Genomic DNA, 23236 nt, shown 5'->3' on the forward strand with positions numbered 1-23236 from the left:
CTTTTACTCTTCTCAGTCTAGTTCAGTTCATTCTGCATTATTTGTTGTGCAAAGCAGCAGTTTCAAGAGAGGAGTAAAAAAATCCACTTCTTTGACTACTTTACCTTATGTCTCCATCTAACAATGGTTATTTAAGATACCTGGGCTGGAACTGGAACTTCTGCCTCTTTCCTTCCAAATTAGGACAGAAATGAAAATGTTTTTTTCTCTCTTTATTACATATAATGTAGAAAAGAAAGTAGTCTCTGCTCAGTACAATTTTGAATGTAAACTATGCAAATATTTCTCTTTAGGCAATGAGCCTTCATCTGGATTCCTGGCTGACAGAGGCACCTCCCTGCAGACCTGAATAAAACACGTAAATACCAAGATTCTTGTCCTGTTCCTGTCCTCAGATATTTTTCCCTCATGGCTTCCAGCTAATGTTTAAAGATATATGATGATTTTAGACAGCACCTATTTATTTGACAAGGTTGCATCACCTCCCAATCTGAGGTGTCTAACTATCCCCACAGGCTCAAGAGATACCTAACACAGGCTATGAAAACCATGTCAGGAGTCAATCTATGCTTTTTTTGCCAGACATTTCAGCACATTACTCCTCAGTTGTATTAGCCCTCACTTTGGAAGACTGTTTTCATACAGGACATCTTGTATGTTGTGCATGCCAACATATAACAGAGCAAGCAGCAGCATCTTAGTGAACTGTGTGCTGAAGCTTTCAGGTATAAACGTTTGAGACCTTTGTACCTGAACATGCCACTGCATGTTAGCTACTATTCCATTTGTTAATGAAGTGAGAATAACTTCAGTCCTCAAATCACAGCTCATCAGTCACCACAGGCATTTGTCACTCAACTGCAATGATCCATCCTTTATCCTAGAGCTAGCAAGGCCTGGAAAATGTGTAAGTAGGAGGATGCTTGGGTGAGAATTTATTGCTGCAGTAACTAATCCAATCTATCCAGACATAAAATGTATTAATTAATTCTGCTTTTAAGTTGAGCTACTAGTGCATCTACCTTAGAACACTTTGAACACATACTATTGTTCCAGTTCTTATTTCTTGCTCTAAGGTAAATACTTGTCACGGGGTTTTTTATTTATTGAGAGATATGTGTAGTTCCATTGGGTGCTTAAATGCATTTAAGAAGCCATGGTATGTGGCTACCAACCTTATATGATATGTAAACCAGACTGTGAAAAGTGACTGTATTCCTATCCAGTGGCACAAAAGTACCATGGGAATCTCACACTAGCCTTTATTTCTGGCTTTAGTAAAACAAATTTTTTTAATAATATTTTTTTTGTAATTCTTTATTTGTCAAATTACTATCTGTTACAATCTGAATTTTCCATAAGCTTTAGTCTCCTAATGATGTTTAATCTGCCTCTGGCTTGAAGCAAAAGAGCCTTGTGTGTTCGTGTGTAGGCAGTGTGAATGTGGTTTTGCAAAAAAGGAAGTCTTCTGAACACTGGGGGCTAAAATCAATGGAAAATGGAAGCCAGTCTATTGCTCTTGTTTTTCCAGCTGTCAAATTTTACTTTGGTAAAGTAGATAGTATTTCTTTACAACCCCATTAGTTTTTCCTAAGCAAACTGACAATACCATTCACTGTTCTGTGAATGCAATCTCCATAATTTATGCTATTCTTCTGTGAAAAATACTCTGAACACTTGTGTGTAGAAAAAGGAACCTTTCAGCAATGTGTTCAGAGGCCCAAACGTTTCTTCCACTTTATTTTACTTTTTAACTTGGACAGGGGAGTAGATACAGAAGGGAGCAAATGTGAATCGAATTGGAGGAGGCAGTAAGTGTTAAGAATTGTCAAAGCAATGCACATTTTAGCCTGGCAAAATAGAATGCAGTCTCTTAGGAAGCTCAGGAATAAATAACAATAGATTTTATAGAAAGAGAAGGAAATTAAAGAGATCAGCTCTGTGAAGTCCTTCTATAATTATACTATTTGAAAGGCAGCCAAATTAGGGATGGGGGAAGGATGTAGAAAGTAGGAATTCCTTCTTTGCTATGTTGAGGTGACCTCTGATTTCATATAGGATCTTAATCTATTAAACTGGTGTCTACGCAGCAGATAATCAGCTTTCTGACCCGGAGGTTTGTAATGTGTGAAAATCTCTCAGTTGTGTTGCACAGTTTAGGATTCAGCAGGTCCAGCAATTAACAACAGTCAACATAAAAGGAAAAACTTTGCAGCTATAGAAATTTGGTGTTGTCTTTGTGCAGAATACAGTTAGCCTCTCAGTACTTACATGGTTCTCATAACCCAGGTATTTGCAAGTCTCAAACTTATAAACTTAGTTTCCCAACACCCCTGTCAGTAAAGAGGCAGCATTGTAACAAATGGCCATATATACACTAGCTGTGTTAGAATGTTTACAAACATTTCTAGGTATAGCATGTTTCTTAGGAAACCTTATTGAGATTGTTTTCATTAAAGATACTCTTTAGCTGAACATTTTTTCCTTCTTTTCATTACGAAATACCTTTATCAAACTCAAAGTGTTGGGGATAGCATTTAGGTTTTACTTTTTCCCTTCTTCCAAAGATCTGAGATGCTAGGAAAAATTGTCCTACTCCCTTTCATTATGATAATAATAACAGGATTCTTCTGAAAGAAACAAAGGCAGCTTTCATCAGTTAGGTATGAGATGTATTTAATTGACTGCAGGAGAGACAATAATGAATTACTGCTTCCCATCCACCCCCATATTATTCAAAATGACTAACACAAGCATTAGCATTGCTCTGCTGAAAAAGAGTATTTTGCTTGGGATTTCACCTTCTCTTCTGAGCTGTAATGTAACATTCCCTCAATTAGTAAAATTAAATATTCTCAAATGTGAAAATATTCCCTTATGTATGAAAAAGCACAATTACAGAGAAGCTTTTTTCCTTTAACCTTTGTCTGAACTTGAAAAGTACAGATTTCTTTTTGTGGTAGCTGCTTGACATGCCTCATTTCAGTTGCTGCCCGTTGTCAGAAGATGGCAAAGTACACAAAAATCTTTAATTCTGCTTCCACTAGACAAACCTCAACAAAAAGCCTGGTAACAGTTGTGTGGGGTAGTGGCTAAGAAGAAAGAGGAAAAAAAACCTGCAAACCAGCTCTGTGTCTATAAATAACACAAAGTGGTAATTACTGGCATGGGCAGTGAAGAAGAGACAGCAGCCAATGTGTACCCTGTTCAACCTTGCCAACAGAGAAGCCAGGCCTGTCCTGAGACATGTAAGTGCCACCCTGTTTATGAATCCCCACTTCCATGGGCTCTGAAACCTCTGAACTGGATAAACACTTCATGCTGAAGTGGGAAAATTAGAAAAAAAACTTGAAAAACATGGAAACTGATTGCTATATATATGTATGTGTGTGTGTATAAAATTCTAACTTTCACTAGAAAATTGAAAACTCCAATACAGTGAAAAAAAAACATCATTGAACACTTTCATGTATCACTGTGTTCATAACTGCACATCTCCTTTTTAGGTGGAAAGCAATTAAATGTAGATCTCTAATTGAAACACTGACCCTGATGGAAAGTATGATGATGATGATCCAAAGTTCAGTAACATCACTGGACTTCAGAAGGATTTATACTTTGTTTTGGTTATTTTTCCCAAAAAAATTGAAATGAAATTAAATGAAATTTCCTCTTAATTGATGTTTCCTTATGTTTTGCAAAAACCAAGTGGAAACATGTAAGGCAGAGAAAGACTGCTGCAGTACAAGCCATATGATGCAGATAAATCTCTGTAGGATATTTTAAAATTAAAATTTATCTGTTTGAAGTGTATGGAGACACAGGCATGAATGCTTATTTATTTTTTATTTTTAGTATCAGAAGTTTTCATAACAAAAAGTTCTGCAACACAATCTTTAATTTGTGTGTAACATCCATAAAATTGAACTTGAAATGAAAGCTGGAATTTGCATGTCCTTTTTCTCCTTAGGAGTTTCCTTTCATTTTGGCTTGCCTCTTTCTGAGGGCACATTCTAGCTGGTAAACCGTGGTTATGGTGGAGGAACAGTTTTCAGATGCTGCAACACTGACAAGATTTGAAACTTACAATAAAAAAGTTGTGAGACTTTTTCCTTTATTCCTGCATTCTGGATCACCGTTCCATGTCACTACCAAGCCAAAACCAGACTGAGAGACCAAGAGGCTGTGCCCTCTGCCCTCTGCTAAATACCAGGGCAGAATTCCTCTGGGGTGATATGTATGTAGAAGTAAAAAGTCTTAATCCTGTAATACCATTTACATTATTTATGTTCTACAAGGAGAGCAGCACTAGATTTTTTTTTCTCTTTACCTTGTTTTCAGCCTCTTTTTTCATGTGCAGGAGACAAGGCAGAGAGGGTGTGGCAGCTGGGCAAACAGAGGCAGCATATTTTACTATGAACTGTGACCCCCAAATCCTAAGCAATATTTGTGGAAAAGAACAATTGCTTTATCCAAGACCAATCTTGTTGGTATTTTCTATCAATAAAGTTATCATCAAAGGCTTTTTTCCCTAACTTAATTTAGAAATGAAAGAGTTTTATTTGTTCTTCAAAAAAATTTCTTTATCCCATCTAGTCTTTTTTATCATTGGCATTTATTATAGTAGATAACAGCTGCTGAGAGTCTTCAGTGACAGAGCTTTTGAAGGCTGATGGAAGAATCAAGTTAATATTTTCAATGGCTCTGGGATCTGAACCCATATCCTCAGGATTAAGGCAGATCAAATGAAAATGAATACCTCTGCACAGACAAAGCCCACCTAGCCTTTAACACAGAGAGAATGAATTTGTCTGCACAAGTAGAGCCTGAAGAAGTGAAATGAGATCTTTTCTCTTTTATTATTCATATACAAGTTATTTTGCTGCTATTTTGGTATTACCAAAATGACACAAGGCTTTGATTTCCCCTAGTGAGAAGAATTAATGTCCAAAATATAAATTAGTAGGGAACTGGTAATGGATACACAGGCTTTTCCTTTTAAAATGCTTATATGAATTGAGTTATGGGCAAGAATCAAAGGGTATCCTCAGAAAGTTATAGAGGAACTTCTCTAAAAATGGCTCACAGGTGAGTTCTTATCATATCATGATATTCAACCATAAGAAATACTCAACAACTGCCATGGGACACAACACTTACATTTGTTCACACTCTTTGGAAAAAGACCTCAATAGTTCGTTCTAACTGCACTGGAGCCAACCAAATCCTCTTTTTTCTTCTCCAGATGGACATTGAAGCAACTTAATAATCATTAAGTACATACACACACAGATATGTGGTCCTGATTCTGATCTTACACAGTTTTAGTGGCTTAATGATGAACTACAGTATTACTAATAGAGTCAGACTGTTCCTATTGTATGTAGACCTGAGCTTGGAGAAGGATGAAAGAGATGGTGAGCAGTTAATTAAGGGTGCTCACCCTTCGAAAGGAAAAATCTCTCTCCAAACGTAAAAATAAGCCAAAGATCAAATAAGGTTTTTGCAGCACATGGCACACATGGAGAGATGAGAGAACTAGGTTCCTTGAGTTTTAAGAAGCAAAGGAAAAGGGAAAATCTTACAATAATGACATAGTGGGAGCCTACTGGAACACTGACATTAAAGGTGGGATTTCCATCCTTGATGTTACTCAAGACTGAACTAGACATGCCTGAGACCTACATTGATCTAATCAGACCTGCTTTGAGCAGGATGTTGGCTGGATGTCCAATCCTACCAACCCACACGATTCTGTGATTCTATGGAAGACAGGAAACACATAGTGGTTTTGTTAAACTATGTCAGTTTTTGTTAGAGACCATTACAGCCTTTCAGAGCCCTTGAAGAAAGTTTCCCTAAATTTGTAAAGCCTGATAATGTATGAACTTCTAATGACTTTTCAAATATTCAAAATAATACAGTACCAATCACAAAACTGGAAAGTATAAGCTCAGAAGTGCATATCATATCACTAGGGTTTGGTTTTTTTTTACATTGATTGTGCATGTTTGTGTGTGTGTGCACATTTATCATTAAAGAACAGAGCTCAAGTTTGCAAGCTCAGCTACTGAAAGGAAAGAAAACACCATGGCTTGGACATATTTAGGATGATATGCATATGAAACAGAATGTGGCTCAAAGTAGTTCAGAGGTTTTTACCCTGGACTGTACCATTTTTATCTAGTGCTGTTGAACATCTTTGCCAGTGAGATGGAAACGGCATGGAGGACACACTCAGCAGGTTTGGTGCTGCTGACACCAAGATGTGTGGTCTGCTGGATGCACTTGAGGCTCACAGGCTTGAGAAGTGGGGCAGTGCAATCTCTATGAGGCTCAACAAGTCCAAGTGCAAGGTCCTGCATCTAGGTTAGGCCAGTCCCAGGCACAAGTAAAAGTGAAAACGAAAAGCCTGCCCAGAAGTAGACACACATACCTCCACATAGTATGTACTGTAGAAGTCTGCTTTATTTATTCAATGTAGCATTACACACATCTACAATACAAACTTTTAAAATAAACTAGAACCAGATGTCACAATAACTAAAGATCTAATATCTGCTCTGAGATCAAATGTATGCCATGAACTTTGATCAGAAATGCCACTTATTTAATTTAACCTTAATTTTCATTTCGTAGTAAAGGAGTTTGATACAGTTTTAAAAAGAAATAAATTATGCACCTGTAAATTTAGTTAAATTCTGCACATTTCATTATATCATGTAGTGATTTATTCATTCTAGAAAGAAGGAGCCCAGTTGAAAATGAAGGAGGCAATCTCTTTGTATTAAAGAAGAGAACAAAGGAGATTTTGTACACAAAATACAAGTAGAATCATCTGGCATTGCTTTCGTATCATTTTTTATGTACTAGTGCATATCTAGGATTTCTGCTATTCCTTAGAACATAAATCTTAAATTTTACAGCACAGCTACAGATAGATTTGTGTTTCTTCCTTCCACACCAGGGAACTCTATTGTATTAAACTGCAAGAAAACAATTTACATAACATGCAAGGTCTCAGATTTGGAAAACCATACTTTAGAAGCAATAATTTGCAGTAGGCGTCTAAATAAAATTCCTGATGTTGAGTGTTTACAGCTTCCATTGTGGACACAGGCTGCCAGGTCATTTGGGTCAGATTTCTGACCTTTTTGAGAAAAACATTCCCTCTTCTTCAGAACAGCTTTAGTAGATAAGCTGTGCTGGAAACACAGCCAAAATTGATACCAACATCTTAATACTAACACCTGCTAATCACCAGTAACAACATAGATCCACAAAGCATGCAAAATCCTGCTCAAGACAGGGACAGCTACTGAAGAGAGATGGGTTTGCACAGGACCTCATCTAGCTGAGTTTCAAGTACCTGAAGAAATACATAATCCATTGCCTCCCTGTACAACCCATTTCAATGTCTCACTATGCCCATGGTGGGAAATAAAAAGGAAAGGAAGAAAAAAACTTCCTACCATTTAATAGAATTTATTTTGCTAAAACCTGAGATTTTTGCATTGTCCTGTCATTGTGCTCTTCTGAGAAGAGTTTGGTTCTGCCCTGGCTATACTCTCCCCTGCAGACAGTAGGAAACTGCTGTGAGATGCCTCTTAGACTTCTACAGGCTAAGGAGACTCAGCTGTCTCAGACCCTCCTTGTCTCTCATGTGTTTCAGCACCTAGAACAGCTTAGCAGACCCTGACTGTGTTTCTTCTGTTCCACCAGGACCTCTTATTCTAGGAGGGCCCAAAAACTGGACACAGCAATCTCTTCCCCCAGTGTTTCCTCTCCACAAATTAAAACAAATAGATTGGCACAACTGCAGAAAACTTTAACATGGAAATGACTCAGCAGGCCAGACCATGCTCAGTTCTTGTATAGAACATTAGTATTTTGCATCCTAACCGATCCTCACAAGAATAAACACATGTACTTTCTTCAGCACGAGAAGATCTGGTCTCAGATCTGAAGTCAGCTTCCAAGGATTACTTCTAGACTACTTATAGAGAGATATTATGGCTGCACGTTCTCATACATTGGGAGCTGGGATGGAGTAAGTCCACCCCAAGTCCTGTGCTATGTGTCATCCCCACAAGATCCTTTCACCTCTTGGTGACTGCTGAATCACCCCCTCACTCTCCACAGTTACTTTCTTGACAGGGACTTTCAGAGAAAAAATGTCACACAATCTGCTATTTCTCTCTCACACATTTACACATAGGACTCACACCTATCAGCCAAGAATTAGACCAACTTTGAACAAAACTCATTTTCAGCAGCTCAGCAAATAGGCTGGGGCAATCACAGAGAGAGAGCAGAAAAATAAGCAAAGAGAACAATAAAAAGTGAGTGGCCACCTTGTTTATTCAGAGTGCTGTGGTTTATTGATGTTACACACAATCTGAAGTTTAGTTGATCATAGATGTTAGATGTTTTCTCTCAGATCCAACCTGATTTGAAAGGAAGTTTTCTCCAGCTGGCTAGGGAAGCTTTCAACAGCCATATGCAAACCAGAAACCCTTCCCAGTGCCATTGTCCCCTCCTATGTAGGAAGAGAATGACCTCAAAGCAAAGGTCCTTCACAATCACCAAGCAGAGTGAAAAGAAAAAACTCAGCCTCTAGCCTGTTGGTGAAATTAAGGCAGATTTCTTTCTTTCACCTCTTTAAGGACACGGTATGAGAAGAACTGAGTATACAAGGAGAAGGACAGGCTGTCTCATAACCAGCACTCTATACCTGACTCCAATACCAGTACAAATACCAATGCAAATATCAAAGTACTGATGCCAATAAAAATTGCACTTAACAGGAGAACAAATATAATAAGAACAAGAAGAATGGAGAAGAATCTCATCACTGTACCTCAGTGCTGAAGCTATCTGGAGTGCTCTTACGAGGGAAAGTTATTTGGCAATGATACCCTGAGAAGCTGGAATGAAATAGATCTTTTCTTTTGAAATAGCAAATGGAAATAAAGTAATCATTTGTGGCAGATTCATCTATATGCAAAAACAAAAAAAAAAACAAAACCCAAAAAAACAAACCAACACCAAACCCAAAAAAACCCAACCTCAGTAAAGTTTCTTTTTAAATAAAAACTATGGTACTCTCTCCAACATATCGGTGTAAATACCACAGTAGGTATGAAACCTGCCTTAGTATTGATTCAGCTGGCACAACCTTCCTCTATAAAACCCTTGTCAGAGCTCCCACATCAGGGTGGTCTGCCCTCCCCAGCTGCTGGGGAGATGCTGAATTCCTGTGCTTGTCCCTCTAATCCAGTGCCTGCTTGTACTGAAGTGAACACAGCAGCAGCTTTAACTAGTCACGTCATATATTTACAACACAAATGCAGCAAGACCTTTTTTCTTTTTCTTCTATAAGCACCACACTAGTGCTTCAGGAACACATTGCTCATCTTCAGTGCTGGGGCTGAAGGGAGAATCCATCAGGTTAAGGAGCATTGAATGTACAAGCAAAAATTCTTCCATGTCTTGAAGGAAAAGATGGGAATAGATAAAGCTTATTGTTTGTTGGACCTGGCTGGCAGGCTAAACCATGCTGGCCACATTTCTAAATCTTCTCCTTGATTCACTTTCTGAACACTGTTAATGCAGATAGCAGTATACGTGACTGACCCCATCTGAAAGTTTCAAATTATTTTTGCAATTTTTGCAATTTTTGCAATTTTATGTACTTTTGCCACATTAGGAACAGACTCCTCCAGATGCCTATGTGAGCTTAAGAACCCATGTACCTGAGGTCAGGAAATCATAGAGAGGTAATCTGAAGAAGAAGGTGAAATACAAATCACTGATATTTGATTCTTGCACTCCTCCGCTTTTGAAAATTATGTTTCAAAAAGTCTGATGTTTGCAAGTGTTTGTAAAAAAAGGTTTCTAGTGGAGAACCAAACGGATGACACTCTTCTCATTTTAAAGGGACTTATCAGTGCTATAAAGATAGTAAGTTATTAAATCAGAGGTAATGGCTTTAAGGGTATATTAATTTTCATATTTTATAGCCATGTATGCACAGCTTTATTTCCCTAATGCAAACAACAATAAAACACCTTGTGAGGGCTTTAAATTCTTTTTGACTTGGCTGTAGTTAGTCTGCTTTAGGAAAAATAAATAAAGTGATGGAGCATTATTTTCAACAGTGGCAGGAAGTAGCTTTTTATCCAAATCAGCTAAAAAATTCCAGCTGTGATCACGTTGAAGCCATCAGAAAGTCTAAGCCTGGGATCAGCTCCCCATGCCAATGAAATCCTTTTCAGGGCTCAAAAAGTAAATTTTTGAAAAAATGCCAAGCCTTTCCTTGAAAATAACATCTTAATTGGTTCATGTTAAAAAAATAAAATAAATAATACAAGTACTATTCTGAAGATGCAAGTGCCCACATTTTTGTATACTAATTTGACATTGTGTCTTGTAAGAGTACTCAACATATTGACACAAAGACTATCTCAGAAAACTGCAATGATTGGCATGCAGGCTGCTTAGTTCAGACAAAAAGGAATTTCTGAGAACTGTAGAAATGAAATGTGTTAAGAACTATCCTGTGCCACTGAAATGCATCAGAAAGGCCAGAGAAGTGTGTGAGTGTGTTTGCACCAAGGAAAACACCTCGTTGCATTCCCTGGTTGGCTGTGGTTCAGTGGAGGAGAAGAAAACTCTACTCGTTTTCTGAGATCAGCAGTTGTTGCCAAGGAGTTCCAAAATAAGTTTTAGATTCATACCTAGGAAAATGTTTGGGATCAAAAAGCAGAAAACAGAAGTGTATATAATAATGTGCATTATGCTATCTTTTGAACAGATGTGCCTTTTTTGCACTAAAATTAAATTACTGAATACATCTATCCTATGATGAATACATCTGTCCTACTATCTTTCCTTTTTTGGCTCCTGTTACACTGCTTTTGTGAGTAGATACACCACGATATTGATCTTCTCCTGCTCTTTAAAACTTTGCCTGTTACATGAGAAGGAAAGAAAACCAACCTCATCATTCCCAGTGACTGAACTGAATGAGCGATTAGACACTTGCCTCACATATTTCCCTTATCCCTGTAAATCTAACTCTGCAGCTCCTTTAAGCTGGGAAACTGAGAGATACAGTCTGATTTATATAGATGTTAAAAGAAACCAAATATTTGCCCAATTTAATTGATCCCGAGTTGACAGAAATTGATTTATTCTGAATAACCTGAAGCTTTTAAAAGCAAACTTATTTTTCATAAAGAACGGCAAAGGGAAATGGTATTAAGGAAAAGAAAAAAAAATTTAAGAACCAACAAGAAATGCTCAGAAAAAGAGGTGATTGAGAAAGCCTATTATTCTCAGGGAAGGATTTAAAAGATGGTGTTTTTTTCAGTTGCATTTGCAAAGAAATATAGGAACTATGAAATTGCAAAGCAAATAGTAAAAGGACAAGAGATAGTTGAAAGTTAATTTTAATATGTCATAAATTTATCATGTAACACTGAAGCAAAGTTGCTCTTCATTTCAGAATGCCAGCCTGACCCTCTTAATGGCTGAAAGAGATGCTTTTAATTAGAGAAATTTGCTTCAGCTTAATTTTGTTGCTTCTTTTTTTATTATTACTAGGTTTTGGTTTGGTTTAGTTTGGTTTATTTTAATAAAATTAGCTGCCTAGACACATTTTTTTTTTCCATTAAACAACTAGGCAATCCTGGGGTGAATGTGATGTCTCCTCATCTACATCCTAAAAGATACTTTTGGTGAAGCAAACACATATCCAAGAACAGTGAGTAACATTAAGCAGAAAAGTTCATAAGTCTGGCTATTCATTCCAAACTATTTCTAAATGTTGAATTTCACAAAATCACATTTGCATTTGAAATTCCTACTGGAATTAAAAGCCTCTCATAAAAATAGTCTATGTTTCAAAGGAAGTATTTACTTACAGCCTTCAAAAAACCCCAACCCATCTATTTTTTTCCCTTCCCTTACTGCTGTAATATTAAAAATGTCGTATCACACTCCTCAGATTGGGAGGATGTGGCGAAGAAATTAAGAACTGGCCAAATTAAGACTTGGTCAAACTACAAATTAAGGGCTCATCCCTGGAAAGCGTTCAGAGACCAAACTCTAAGCTTGTGGTGATTTGAAGGCATCCACAAGCCAGGCCTGAAATTCACTTTCCCCACCTAAGAGCACAGGGTTCCTAACAGCTCCTGCATTTCTTAGCACTCTCTGACTGAGCTCACTGGAGCTGTATACTGTGCCAGAGATTTTTCCATCACGATGGTTTGATGGAGGGTTCCAGACAAAACTGTTTTGGTTTTTTTTTTTCAGATAATGAAGAATTACCATGGGCTAGTTCATTGCAGATAATTAGTAAAACAACAGTGGGACATTTCCCCAAAATGTCTCCTGTTTGTATCAGTGTCTTGGAACATAAAATAATAATGTGAGATCATTAGTTAAAAATATTTAAACTATGTTTCTGAAAGTAATCTAAGTATAATCTGGGGTATTAACTGTGGTAATTGAGGTGCCTTTGTAGCAGCCAGTTTTGCATAAGTGATTTGCTGGGTGAGAACAGCTGGGAATATATCCCAAACATTAGCTGTTCTACAAGGGGAAAAGGAAACAATCTCCATCATGCTCAGCTCAAGAGATGCAGTAGACTCTTCTTCAAGGAGATAGGGTCAGCCTTATATTCACAAGTACAAGAAGAAAAACTAAATTCTCTAAAGGGCACAATGGTCCTAGTACCAGAGTGATTTCAAGGGAGAGGCCAAGCTATCATTCCTTATTTTCCTTCTGCTGTGATACCAATGTCTTAGCTTCAGTAAACCAGCAAGCAGGATTCTGCTTCCAGGTAGAAGCCAGATTAATGTCAGATAAAGTAATGATGGAAATGCAATTCTACCATGTTTGCATTGAATAAAGATGGGGGTTTGAAGGAGAAGGAAGGATATATGCAGTAAACCCGCCATTTATCACCATCATTCACTTCATTACTGAAAACTCACACTGATCTTGATCTGTGCACTTCACAGTAAGACAGAAGATCCAACATCACACTGATTGATGCAGGCAATAGAGCATTTATCACTCTTCAGTTGCACCCCTGAGACCCCAACTCTATAATCAGATGAACAGGGGGAAAACATGCAGCCTTCTTTTAACCTGGTGTCTGCTGCAGCCATTGCCATCTGAATGTAATGAGATGAGAAGGCACACTCTGAATCAGCAAACTGTCCCTGTGACAAAGGCCTTTCCCTGAGAAAGAGTGCCCAGTCTTTTTATTAAGGAGTGTCATTGAGAAGTACTGGAAAGTCAGCACCAAAAAAAGAACAAAATACACATGTTGAGAAAAGGACCAGTTCAATGCTAGGATAAGGTCTTGTTCTGTGTATTTATTCATGGCAGGATCTCAGTCAATGCACTTCAATAAAATGAGTAATTATTGTGAGTCACGTCACTAATTACATCCGATACACAAAAAGACTTGTGCAGCACCACGTATCAAAGTGAACTGTGAACTCATCCAGTCTGGAAAGGGCTCACAGAGGAGCTCTTGTTACTGGCACTCATGATCCCGAAAAAGATAGGGTATTAGAAATGTCTATGCCATTTTTCTTTCATCACATTTTTTTAAACATAAAAAAAGATGTTGTACAATAACAGCAATATAACTGCCTATGTAGGGACTTCAGCATTTGCCTTACACAGGCAAAAAAAGGCAGAACTGTAATGAGAGAGCAGTGGAACTGGCCAAGATAAGCTGCTTTCTTCTATGACAAGTAGAGAGAGCTAAGATGTGTCAAATCTGTCAAAATGTCCTAAGATAAAGTTTGATTTTTTTCATACCAAAATCATAATTAAAAAAGAGATTATTCAAATACAGGTCATATTGACTGAGCTGGGGAACAGAAAGAGATTAAAGAAGTAAGTAATCTCCTAGATGACAGGTCTACTTCTCTGCATGCAGGAAACATTCACGTCTTCCCAAATTTGTAAAATTTGGATGAGTTCTTCAACCAAGAGTGAGATTAATTTTATAAGATTTTCCCTTATGTTTGTGGCCTGATAATTAACTAGCTTGAAGACCACATACATATTTACACTCTTCTATGTTACCTCTTATAGTAACTTAAAAGAACAAAAAAGAACTGGGCTAAGTATCAGCTTTATTGCACAGTTGTTTTCATAGCTGAAGTAACAGCACATGGCACAATCAATGTAAATAAAGAAAAGATACACTAAAATCTCATCTTCCCCGGACTCTTGTCAACAGTAATGACAATGAAGTCAAATCAGCAATCAAGAACAAGAGCATGAAAACAAGCAGACTTTATGTCATTTGTCACATGGGAAGGAACTCCACCCATGGAACTCTAGAAAGAATATGTAGGTATTTTTCTTTAAGAACAACCAAAGTAGTCAATTCAACCATATGTAAAAATACCAACTTCACTACTGAAGATAAAAAGGAATTTTATTTTAAAAGTGAGTTAGCTTTTAGACCTCCAATGCAAGACAACTAAAGGGAAAGATTTTTTGCATGTTTGGTGTTAAACACTTTATAAATTAGTATTATTTAAGATCCACGAAGCTGTGGAAGTCACATAGTAGCTACTTCTGAGAAAATCTGACCCCCAATTTGCTGAAAATTATGCAACTATACAAAGACTCAAGAGACTTCTGTATGAGTTCTGCATATAAACATGTAATTAAAGACACAGTTCACTTTTTTTTCTTTTTTTTTTTAATGCTTTACCTCTGCTTCATTTTGCAAGTAGTTTTCGTTCCATAAGCAGAACCAAAGATCCAATCAATGATTTGAGGATAAACCGTCTCCTACTAAACTGTCATCAGCACAAAGTCCCTCAAATAATAAACGAACTTTTTATTAACTGCGGTAACATTAACATTACAATGAGGGATTGTTTAAAAACAAGTTGTACTGCTGTTGCTCAAGAGCTCAAAGAAAATGGTTCTCAGTTCCTTTACTTTTCCTTGAGGGTAACCACAGGGGTTGCATTAAATCTTTTTAAATATGTTGACAGTTGAATAAGTGCTGCTGTTGCTCTGGTGACATTTTTTGCTTTTTAATTGTCATTAATGAAGCTGACTGATACTTTCTTAAAAGTGCTTTACATGTTCTAGCAATTTTATGACAAAAAAAAAAAAAAGAACAAAACTATCTGAAAATTAGCCATGATACACTTTTCATATGCAATTTTCACTGGAGACAATAGAGAATCTGCATGGGAAATATCTGTTTGACCAGACATTTTAGGTAAGAATGCATGAAATGTTCCCAGTAAATTGTGAAATTACTACTTGGTTGTGCATATCCATATAAATTTGAAGCTCAAAGAAGACTTGCTTAAGTGTATTTTCACAAATAAGTACTGGAACTGCTTTGTCTGATTCAGAATCCGATCTTAAAATGGTATGGCCCAACATTTTAGGGTGGAAAGTCTGACACTATCCTGGTGTCTAATAATTTTTTCTTATTTTGACTGTTCTCCTCCCTCTGATTTGAGAAATGTTTTCCCCCTGTAAAGACTGAAGGATACAGCTCCCAATTATCTGTTCAAGAACATTCAGTAACAAGGAGGAATGCACGTAGCTTGAGAAACAGCAGGCACTATGCTTGATAGTTCATAAATAGATAAGGAAAGTCTTTTGCTATGGAGAGAAAAAGAACTATTGCACTTTAAATTATGATGGGTGATTTAAGCAAGTTAAAGATTTCTTCCAGGGACAAGGAACCACAAGAGGTAAAGGAAGGGAGAATGGCATACTAATGGTTTAGGGAGATGTGTCAAATCCTTTGCTTCCCCCATCCCAGGTTCCTTCACTCTTACATGAGCACAGTAGATGATTCCCCAACAATGCATCAGCTGCTGCACCACAGGCTTCACATCTTTGCAATTTCAGAATCAGAAAAATCTGGAGTCATCTTTTTTTCTTCAACTGCAGCTGCTCTTCAGGTGGAGATGTTTTACAGATACTGATGGTTGGAGCCATCGCAGTTGAGAGGGACAATTAGGTCATGGCAAATCATCCCAAGCAAACTGAGAACCCCTTTGCCTGATTCTCTGCAGGCTTGTGCCATGTGAAGCCACATATATCTCTGCAAAAGGATGCAGCTCAGCTCCAGCCTGGCCTTTGCCTTCATCCCAGTAAGTAGTTATACAAGGTGCAAAGCAGTAGAAATCAGGCTGGGGTTCTGTACAGCACTGCAATTTTCAAGGTACTCAGTGTAAGTTTCACACTTGTGTCAGACATACATTTAACAACCTCAGCTAAGTCATGAACTACATTTTAATTAGACAAGGGGCCTAGCTTTTGATTTCAAAAACAGAAATTAGGGTTGCAGTCCTACATCCATTGAAGTTAATTGCAAAATCCCTATTATCAGGCTCTTGAGGTATTACCCAGGCTTACTTTTTAATTACATTTGATTCTTAATTAAGTAGATGACAAAGAGAAAAGTAGCCCATGATTCAAATGATTCACATTTTTATCTCTCCTGATGAACAACAGAATAGGTCAAGATACTTGCTGGATTTTCCCATGAGAAATGCTGCATTGTGAATAAGCTCAATTGACTTTACCCTGAAGGAATAGGTTAGCTTTGAAAAGCATCACTCATTTTCTCCTCCTGTACACATTCTACCCCCAAAACTTATGCAATGTGATTATAGATACCATGCCAAGTCCAATTCAGAACTTGAAAAATATCATGTAAGTATCCTAAGCTTGAATGACTTGTCTTCATTGTCCAATGTCGTTTAAAACATAAGGAGCCCTAATTATAGTTTTATTTTCAAATTATGCACTTCAAAAGAGTGACAACTCTCCATAAAAATTAAAACTTCTTAGGGCATGGAGACAGCAAATAAATTGATATTTCTACATGATTTAAAAACAATAAGCTATGCAGCAGCTTATGCATAAAGACTGTTATTGCACTTGGCTAGAAAACAATACGAAGTTTCCTTTTTTTTTTCTTATAACAGTTCCCATGTGAGTAAATGAAGAATTATAGAATATAAGTTCATGCTAAGGAAGGGGACATTACCTTGTTATCTACAACAACAAACAAACTCTTTTCACATCATGAAAGCTGGAAATTGAGCTTAAAAATAAAATTACTGGTTTTATACTATACAAAAAGCTCAGCCCTTTATTTCAGACATTACCTGTCACACTATAAAATACATAATCAATATCTTGCTTGTACGACTTTGAAAGACCCATTAAAAATCAAGGATTTTAAAACATAATTTATTTTTTAAGGTTGAATGTTGAGATAAGTATTACAGAAAGTAATTTTAAGAAAATCAGGTAATATTTCAAGGTTCTGGTGACAAATTCCCCTGACTTTCACTGAGGCTAGAGACTCAGTTTTAGCCATGCAATGCATTGCTCTAAAAAAAGAAGAGGTCACAGGGATGCACCTACTGTACATGATATTGCAGAAGCAAGCTGTAACTGAAGCAGTCCAGCAGGGTTACAGTCAGGAACAGGAGGGCTAGGGCTATGTCCCCAGTACTGGTGCAGGGTGGCAGAGCTCTTGGGGCCCAAAAGCTTCACGAGACAAAGGTGATGTAAAGCTTTCATATCCCCTTTTAAAGGAAAGAGGGCAACGTCCTTCTAGAGGCACAGAGAAACTATCATTTTCTTTTTTCTAAACAGCCATTATTTTTTTCTAAATCCCCAGGTTCGGGGGGGGGCTTGGGGGTTTTGGGTTTGTTTTTTTTTTTTGGGGTGGTTCTGTATTTCAGACTTCGGCCTGTGATAAGACAAGGAACAAAATACAAACCCCTATTTACCCCTCATTATGAGTACTGGTCATTCGCAGGGTCGAATACCACAAAAGCTGAAAATTTCCCACTTCATGCTCATATTGGAGATCAAGGGAAACCTAGATTTCTTTCAAGGTCCCCATGGACATTATGTGGAAATCTAAATCAGCCTGTTCTGTGTGACAAACCTACAGGCATGACACACAACCACAGCCAAGCTTGCTTCAGTGTTGAGTTGTGCTGCAACAAGTACCATCTACATTAAGTCAGTGTTACTTAAGCAAGGAAAAGAAATTCCCACCTATTTCTTCATTTGGCAGTTCCCCCTTGGAATGCAGTTTCTACTACTGTTTTTATTGGAACCATGTCAATAAGCATTGTGCTAAGTTCAGGGCCCTATACAATATCCTGCCAGTTTTCAGTCTGGTTGGTACTTGTGGAAGGTCTAACTTGGCAGGTCTCCTTACACAGGTCTCAAGAGTACAAGTACTCAAGAGTCTTACAGACTCAAGAGTAAGTAGTGACGATTACTGTGACAAATGGCAGTTTGGTTATGTTATGATTATTAAGTGATTCTTTTGGAATATTCAGAGCCCACAGAATATTCCAAAGGCAGGCCACGGCAGTTGCAAGGCAGCCCTGCACTCGTGAGCCTTACCAACCACCCTAATGCAGACATTTTTGGAGCAGGGAATAGCAGACCCTCAGGCCTCAAAGACCATTGCAGAAAAGGCAGAGAACTGAAGGTTGCTAATGCCCCTGTAGTTAGTGACAGAAAATTTCTGCTTAATATGAACAGAATCTGAATGCCAAAAGAACACACATGTCAAAGTGTGTAAACTCAGCATATACTACAAGAATAAGCAATGTAAGAACATGGTAATACTGGGGTAATTGTACCAAAAAGGTATTTTTGAATACTAATTTTGACAGCTTGATTACAGTATGCAGGCATCAGTGATTGAGACACGCTATGTACATCTAAGACGCTGTACAAAGCACACAAGGAATGATATTTTGTCAAAGGACTCTCTATTATTTTGCTACACCTTAAAGCAGCCTGCTTTTCAGAGTATAAAGTGTCTCGTAAGGCTCCAAATGAAAGCAACTCAAATCATTAATAACTTCCACTACATGCCATGTGCTATCATCTTTCCCAAAGAAAATTGAGGATAAGAAATAGTCTCTAGTTTTATTAATCCATAATAGCTCTCAAATTAAAGAGAAGGTATTATTATTTATGTACCTGTATCTACAGTAGCAATGAACGTCAGGTAAAAAACAAATTTAGGCTGACAGGTACAAACCAAAAAAGATAAACCAAAAATAGTAATTCTGGATGAAGATCAAAGAGCCAATCTCTACTCAGTTATTGAATTTAAGAGGAAGAAGAAAATGTTCAATCATAATATTTGCTTAAGAATGTTTGTCTTTCTTCTTACCATTGAATGTTAGAAACACCCTTGCTTGAGGCTGGGAAGATCCTTTTACACTGCTAAAGTAAATAAATATCCCAATCAACACGTGCAGTGCAAGAAATGCCATCTCTTCAGTTTTGCAAGTTAGTATCCAAGAAACAAAATCTGAAAGACAGAGATATCACATTACTGTTTTTATACAATTTTGTGAAGCAAAAACAACACTACAGAAAGATCCGAGTTAGAAAGCTCCCCCAGCTGAAGCCATAACACATGACACTTTGAAGGAGGTGCAGCACTTCTTTTTCTTTTATATATCTGAACATGGTTTAACCCAACAGTCTTCTGGGCTGCCACAGAAGGAGCTCTCTATCTGTGTATGAACCAACAGAGCCCAAGCTTGGGCTAAGGCAAACTACACCATTAGATTTGGTTTATTTAAATAAGGACAATTCCACCTGCTGGAAATATAACTATACTAAATGTCAAGGCAGAGCAAAGCGAGGACAGGAGATAAAGTTTCACAAATAAAAAGCTGGCTGATATTTTTAGACATCTCTCCTTACTTTACATCATAATTAATCTCCCTCTCCTGTTTTGGGCGGGTGGAAGGTTTGGGTTTTGCTGTTTGTTTATTTGTATGTTTTCTTTTAACTTTTGAAATCAAAAGTGCCTGGAAATGAGCTTTATGTTTCAGTAAGTTAAGTTTTTAACAGCCCTCAATGAAATCCTGACTATGTATGCCACCAATTTTAAAACAATAGAAACCAAAAGTATTTCAACATGCCTGAAACTGTTAGTCAACATTTGCCTTTGGGGCTGGCTCCTTTCAGCATACTTACCTACTCCCATAGACTTCTCCAGAGCACTAAAACCCAGAGTTGGACAGTGCATGACACTCGATACTGCTGCTACCCCTCCTGCACAATGCTTAATCTAAGCACCCTAAACCCAAATCTGAATCTTTCCTTAATTAGGAAGGTTTGAACCCACTGGAATCAGTAACATTTTCCTATCAATTCTAATGGACTTTGGACCAGACCCATAAAACCCAGCAGACATTAGAAGCTGACTACTGCCTATCTGTAGTATTCCTAAACTGCATCTTTCCAAATACTGTGAAGTCCAAATTTCACTTCATCTGTGACAACTTTCTTCTTCAGCTCAGCTGCAAAAATGAGATTAGAACACACCCTCATTTTAGGCCCATTCTACTTCCCTGCTTAAATATATTTTTCTCTTTTTGACATGAACAGCCCTTCTGCTAGACATCAGCTATTGGTTAATTAGGTGATATATTTGATTTGATAGTAAACAGAAGAACTTTGAAGGACAACCTCTACAGCTAGAAGACAGCATTAAAAGCTGTACATTTATTTCATGATTGCCTCTGCAATCACCTTACACTTCTGTACATTTGCTCTGCTCTAGCACTACAGTCCCTCCAGTGGAAGGCAGTATTTCTACATCCTTGTCCATTTGGTCCCTCTGAGGTTCACACCTGTCCTAAAAGAACCGGCTGGAACCACCACAGCATGGCAGGAACCACCTGTCAGGCAGGGATGACTTTAGGTCAACAGCAATTTGGTCTGGATCCACACCACTGACTTAGCAGTAAAAGCCCCATATCTCGTTACTGCCTCTGTCATCTCCTGTCCACTCACTGTAAATTGTTTTGAAAGGCTTCTCTCTCCATGAAAACTTCATACTAAGTTGGGGGGGGAAAGGGGGGTGTGGAGAGCACACCAGTGAATACACAGCTCTGTAGCCCACACTCTCTCAACTCCCCTTCATTATTTGCTCTGGAGTACAGAGAAATGCATGAAGTTCAAGTAAGGATACAACTCTTTGAATTGAAAAAAACAGAAATTTGCCATTTACAGATTTGGTCTACAAGAGAAACTTAACCATTCTGCCCCCGTTCCAAATTATCTCTAAGGGTCTGTTAACTGATAAAATGACAGTTTCAGTATTTTCGCCAAGAATAATTTTAAACAGTCTTCACAAACTCTGGAATTAATGCAATTTGGGGGCTATAAATTTCAAATGACTACCCCATTCTTTAACTTGTCCCTCTTCTAACAGAGAAATGCCATTAAATCCTGATAAAATTTCTTTGTCAGGCCAAAACAAATATCCAAGCATACTGAACATGTGATTTAACAGATGAATTGGGATTAGTATTTTACAGCAGTAGCACGATGTTTTCTTTGCTATAGAGATAAAAAGTCAAAGAGGAACAAGTGTGTGGCTTTCTCTCTGCCCTTAAATGATACTATAGGAAATAATAATAAAAAACCCCTCTCAGCAACCATTCACTCCCACTCTCACACCTCCTGCCAATTCTGGTGCAATCAGTTACAGTACTGAAACATTGCTACATTTCATTGCTCAAATTGCAGATCTTCACTGTTAACACAGAAGTGACAGGCAAATACAAGATTAAAATTCTGGTCTGCATGGTTCCTACCCAGCTGTTAGGCACATAAATAATAAATCCATGTGTGCCAAAAAGGTACCTCAGGGTGTTTGACATGTGAGTTACCTAATGGAAACAGGTTTCATTTCAGACCTAGATACCTGGTAGCTGAACACAAACTCATTGCAAGTCTGAATCTCAGTTTGGTCTTATATCCCAGTTCTGAATTTATCTCAGTAAGTCATGATACTATATTCAGCATGTCCTGTGCACATGATCCCTGCTGACAATGCACAGACCTAAAATCTTGCATGTACTTTTGAAGAATCATTTAGACAGATAAAAAGCAATGTCCAATGTATTTCTTCTCCTATAACCTATTCTAACTGTAAACAAACTGGCAAAACACTATTGAAGTGAGGTGGTGAAGTTTTCCTCCCACGAAGGAGGAAAGCACACTGTATTGCTTTTGGAAAGTATTATATAGTTTTACAGCAAAGTGCTGTGCAGGTGTCATCCACTACGGGCTGAGTCCTAACCCTAAACCATTCAAACTATTCAGCTGAAGAAAGCAAAGAAGGAAAGAAGAAACAAAAGAGAAAGAAAAAAGTAAAATAAAGAAGAAACCACAAAACCACACAGACACAAAACCCCGCCAAACGCAAGCTATGCTAATCTGGCAAATATTGCTTTAACTCTCCGTGAACAGTAGGAAAATTCAACCATCAAACACATTTCATTTCCATTACAGTGAAGAAAAAGAACTTTCAATTATGCTTACCTACCTATTGGAGGGACCAGTAATAGAGATTTCTATCTGGTTTCTCTCAATTTACCGACTCCACTCCTCTTAGCAGAATATTTTAATTCCAAACCCGTTTCATTTAGTGGGGAGGAGAGAGAATATTTAAAAAAAAAAAAAAAAAAAAAAAAATTAGAATAAGGAAAAGTCTCTCTTCCCGGTGGCTGCAAAGGTACTCCCGGCTCTTTTGTAAAATAATCCTTGTATCTGGACTCCTAAGGCAGCAGGAGCGCTTCTCCCCAGCCCTCAGTTAAGCACCTAGGAGTGAATGGAAAGCGGCGGCGCGGTGACGGTGCAGCCTCCGGTTTCCAGTTACAGGCGCTGCGCTGCGCTGCCCTCCCCGCCGCCGCTCTAGCGAGGCGAGGCTCCGAGGCCTCCGGTGCATCATTAGCTGAGCAAATAGGGGCTGGAGCTCATAAATAATGCTGAGGCCACACCCCGCCGAGCGCGGCGGTCGCTCAGCCCTGCCCGTCCCGCCCCAGGCTCCGCTTGGCAGCGCGGAGTGATCGCGGGCGCGCAGGGTGCAGCCTGCCCGGCACTTCTCGCTGTGAGGGATGGGAGGGGGTGTGGGGGGTGTACGGTGTAACCCAAAGCTTTTTAAGGGAACAGCCCCTCTGGATTGGACCCGAGGGGGATGAAGTGGCAGGTAGCTTCCGATCCCCATCCGCGGAATTTGTGGGCCCGCGGAGCTCTCCAAGAGCGGGAGAAACTCGCCAGGAAAGTTTCCCGCCCGTCCGTGCGGGCTGTCCCGATGGCAGTGCCAGGGCTGCTGGCCGAGCCCCAGTGAAGGCGGCGGGGAGCT

At 38.4% G+C, this 23236-nt stretch overlaps 1 protein-coding gene across 2 annotated transcripts in view; it reads right to left on the reverse strand.

Annotated features, from left to right (window-relative positions):
* SEMA3C (semaphorin 3C) overlaps nt 1–22811 on the reverse strand; it is a 114573-nt gene extending 91762 nt beyond the window's left edge. Inside the window, exons 1-2 of one of the 2 annotated variants that reach the window (XM_071734042.1) lie at nt 22418–22811; nt 19238–19378 (exon numbers count right to left, since the gene is read on the reverse strand). In XM_071734042.1, coding sequence (XP_071590143.1) covers nt 19238–19340 — 103 coding nt within the window. In that variant the 5' untranslated portion in view covers nt 19341–19378; nt 22418–22811. Of the gene's footprint in view, nt 1–19237; nt 19379–22413 lie in introns of both variants that reach the window. The other variant, XM_071734043.1, reaches the window with a different exon arrangement.
* Nucleotides 22812–23236: the final 425 nt, after the last annotated feature.

This window comes from Heliangelus exortis, chromosome 1 (genome assembly GCF_036169615.1).
Source record: "Heliangelus exortis chromosome 1, bHelExo1.hap1, whole genome shotgun sequence".
NCBI lineage: Eukaryota > Metazoa > Chordata > Aves > Apodiformes > Trochilidae > Heliangelus > Heliangelus exortis.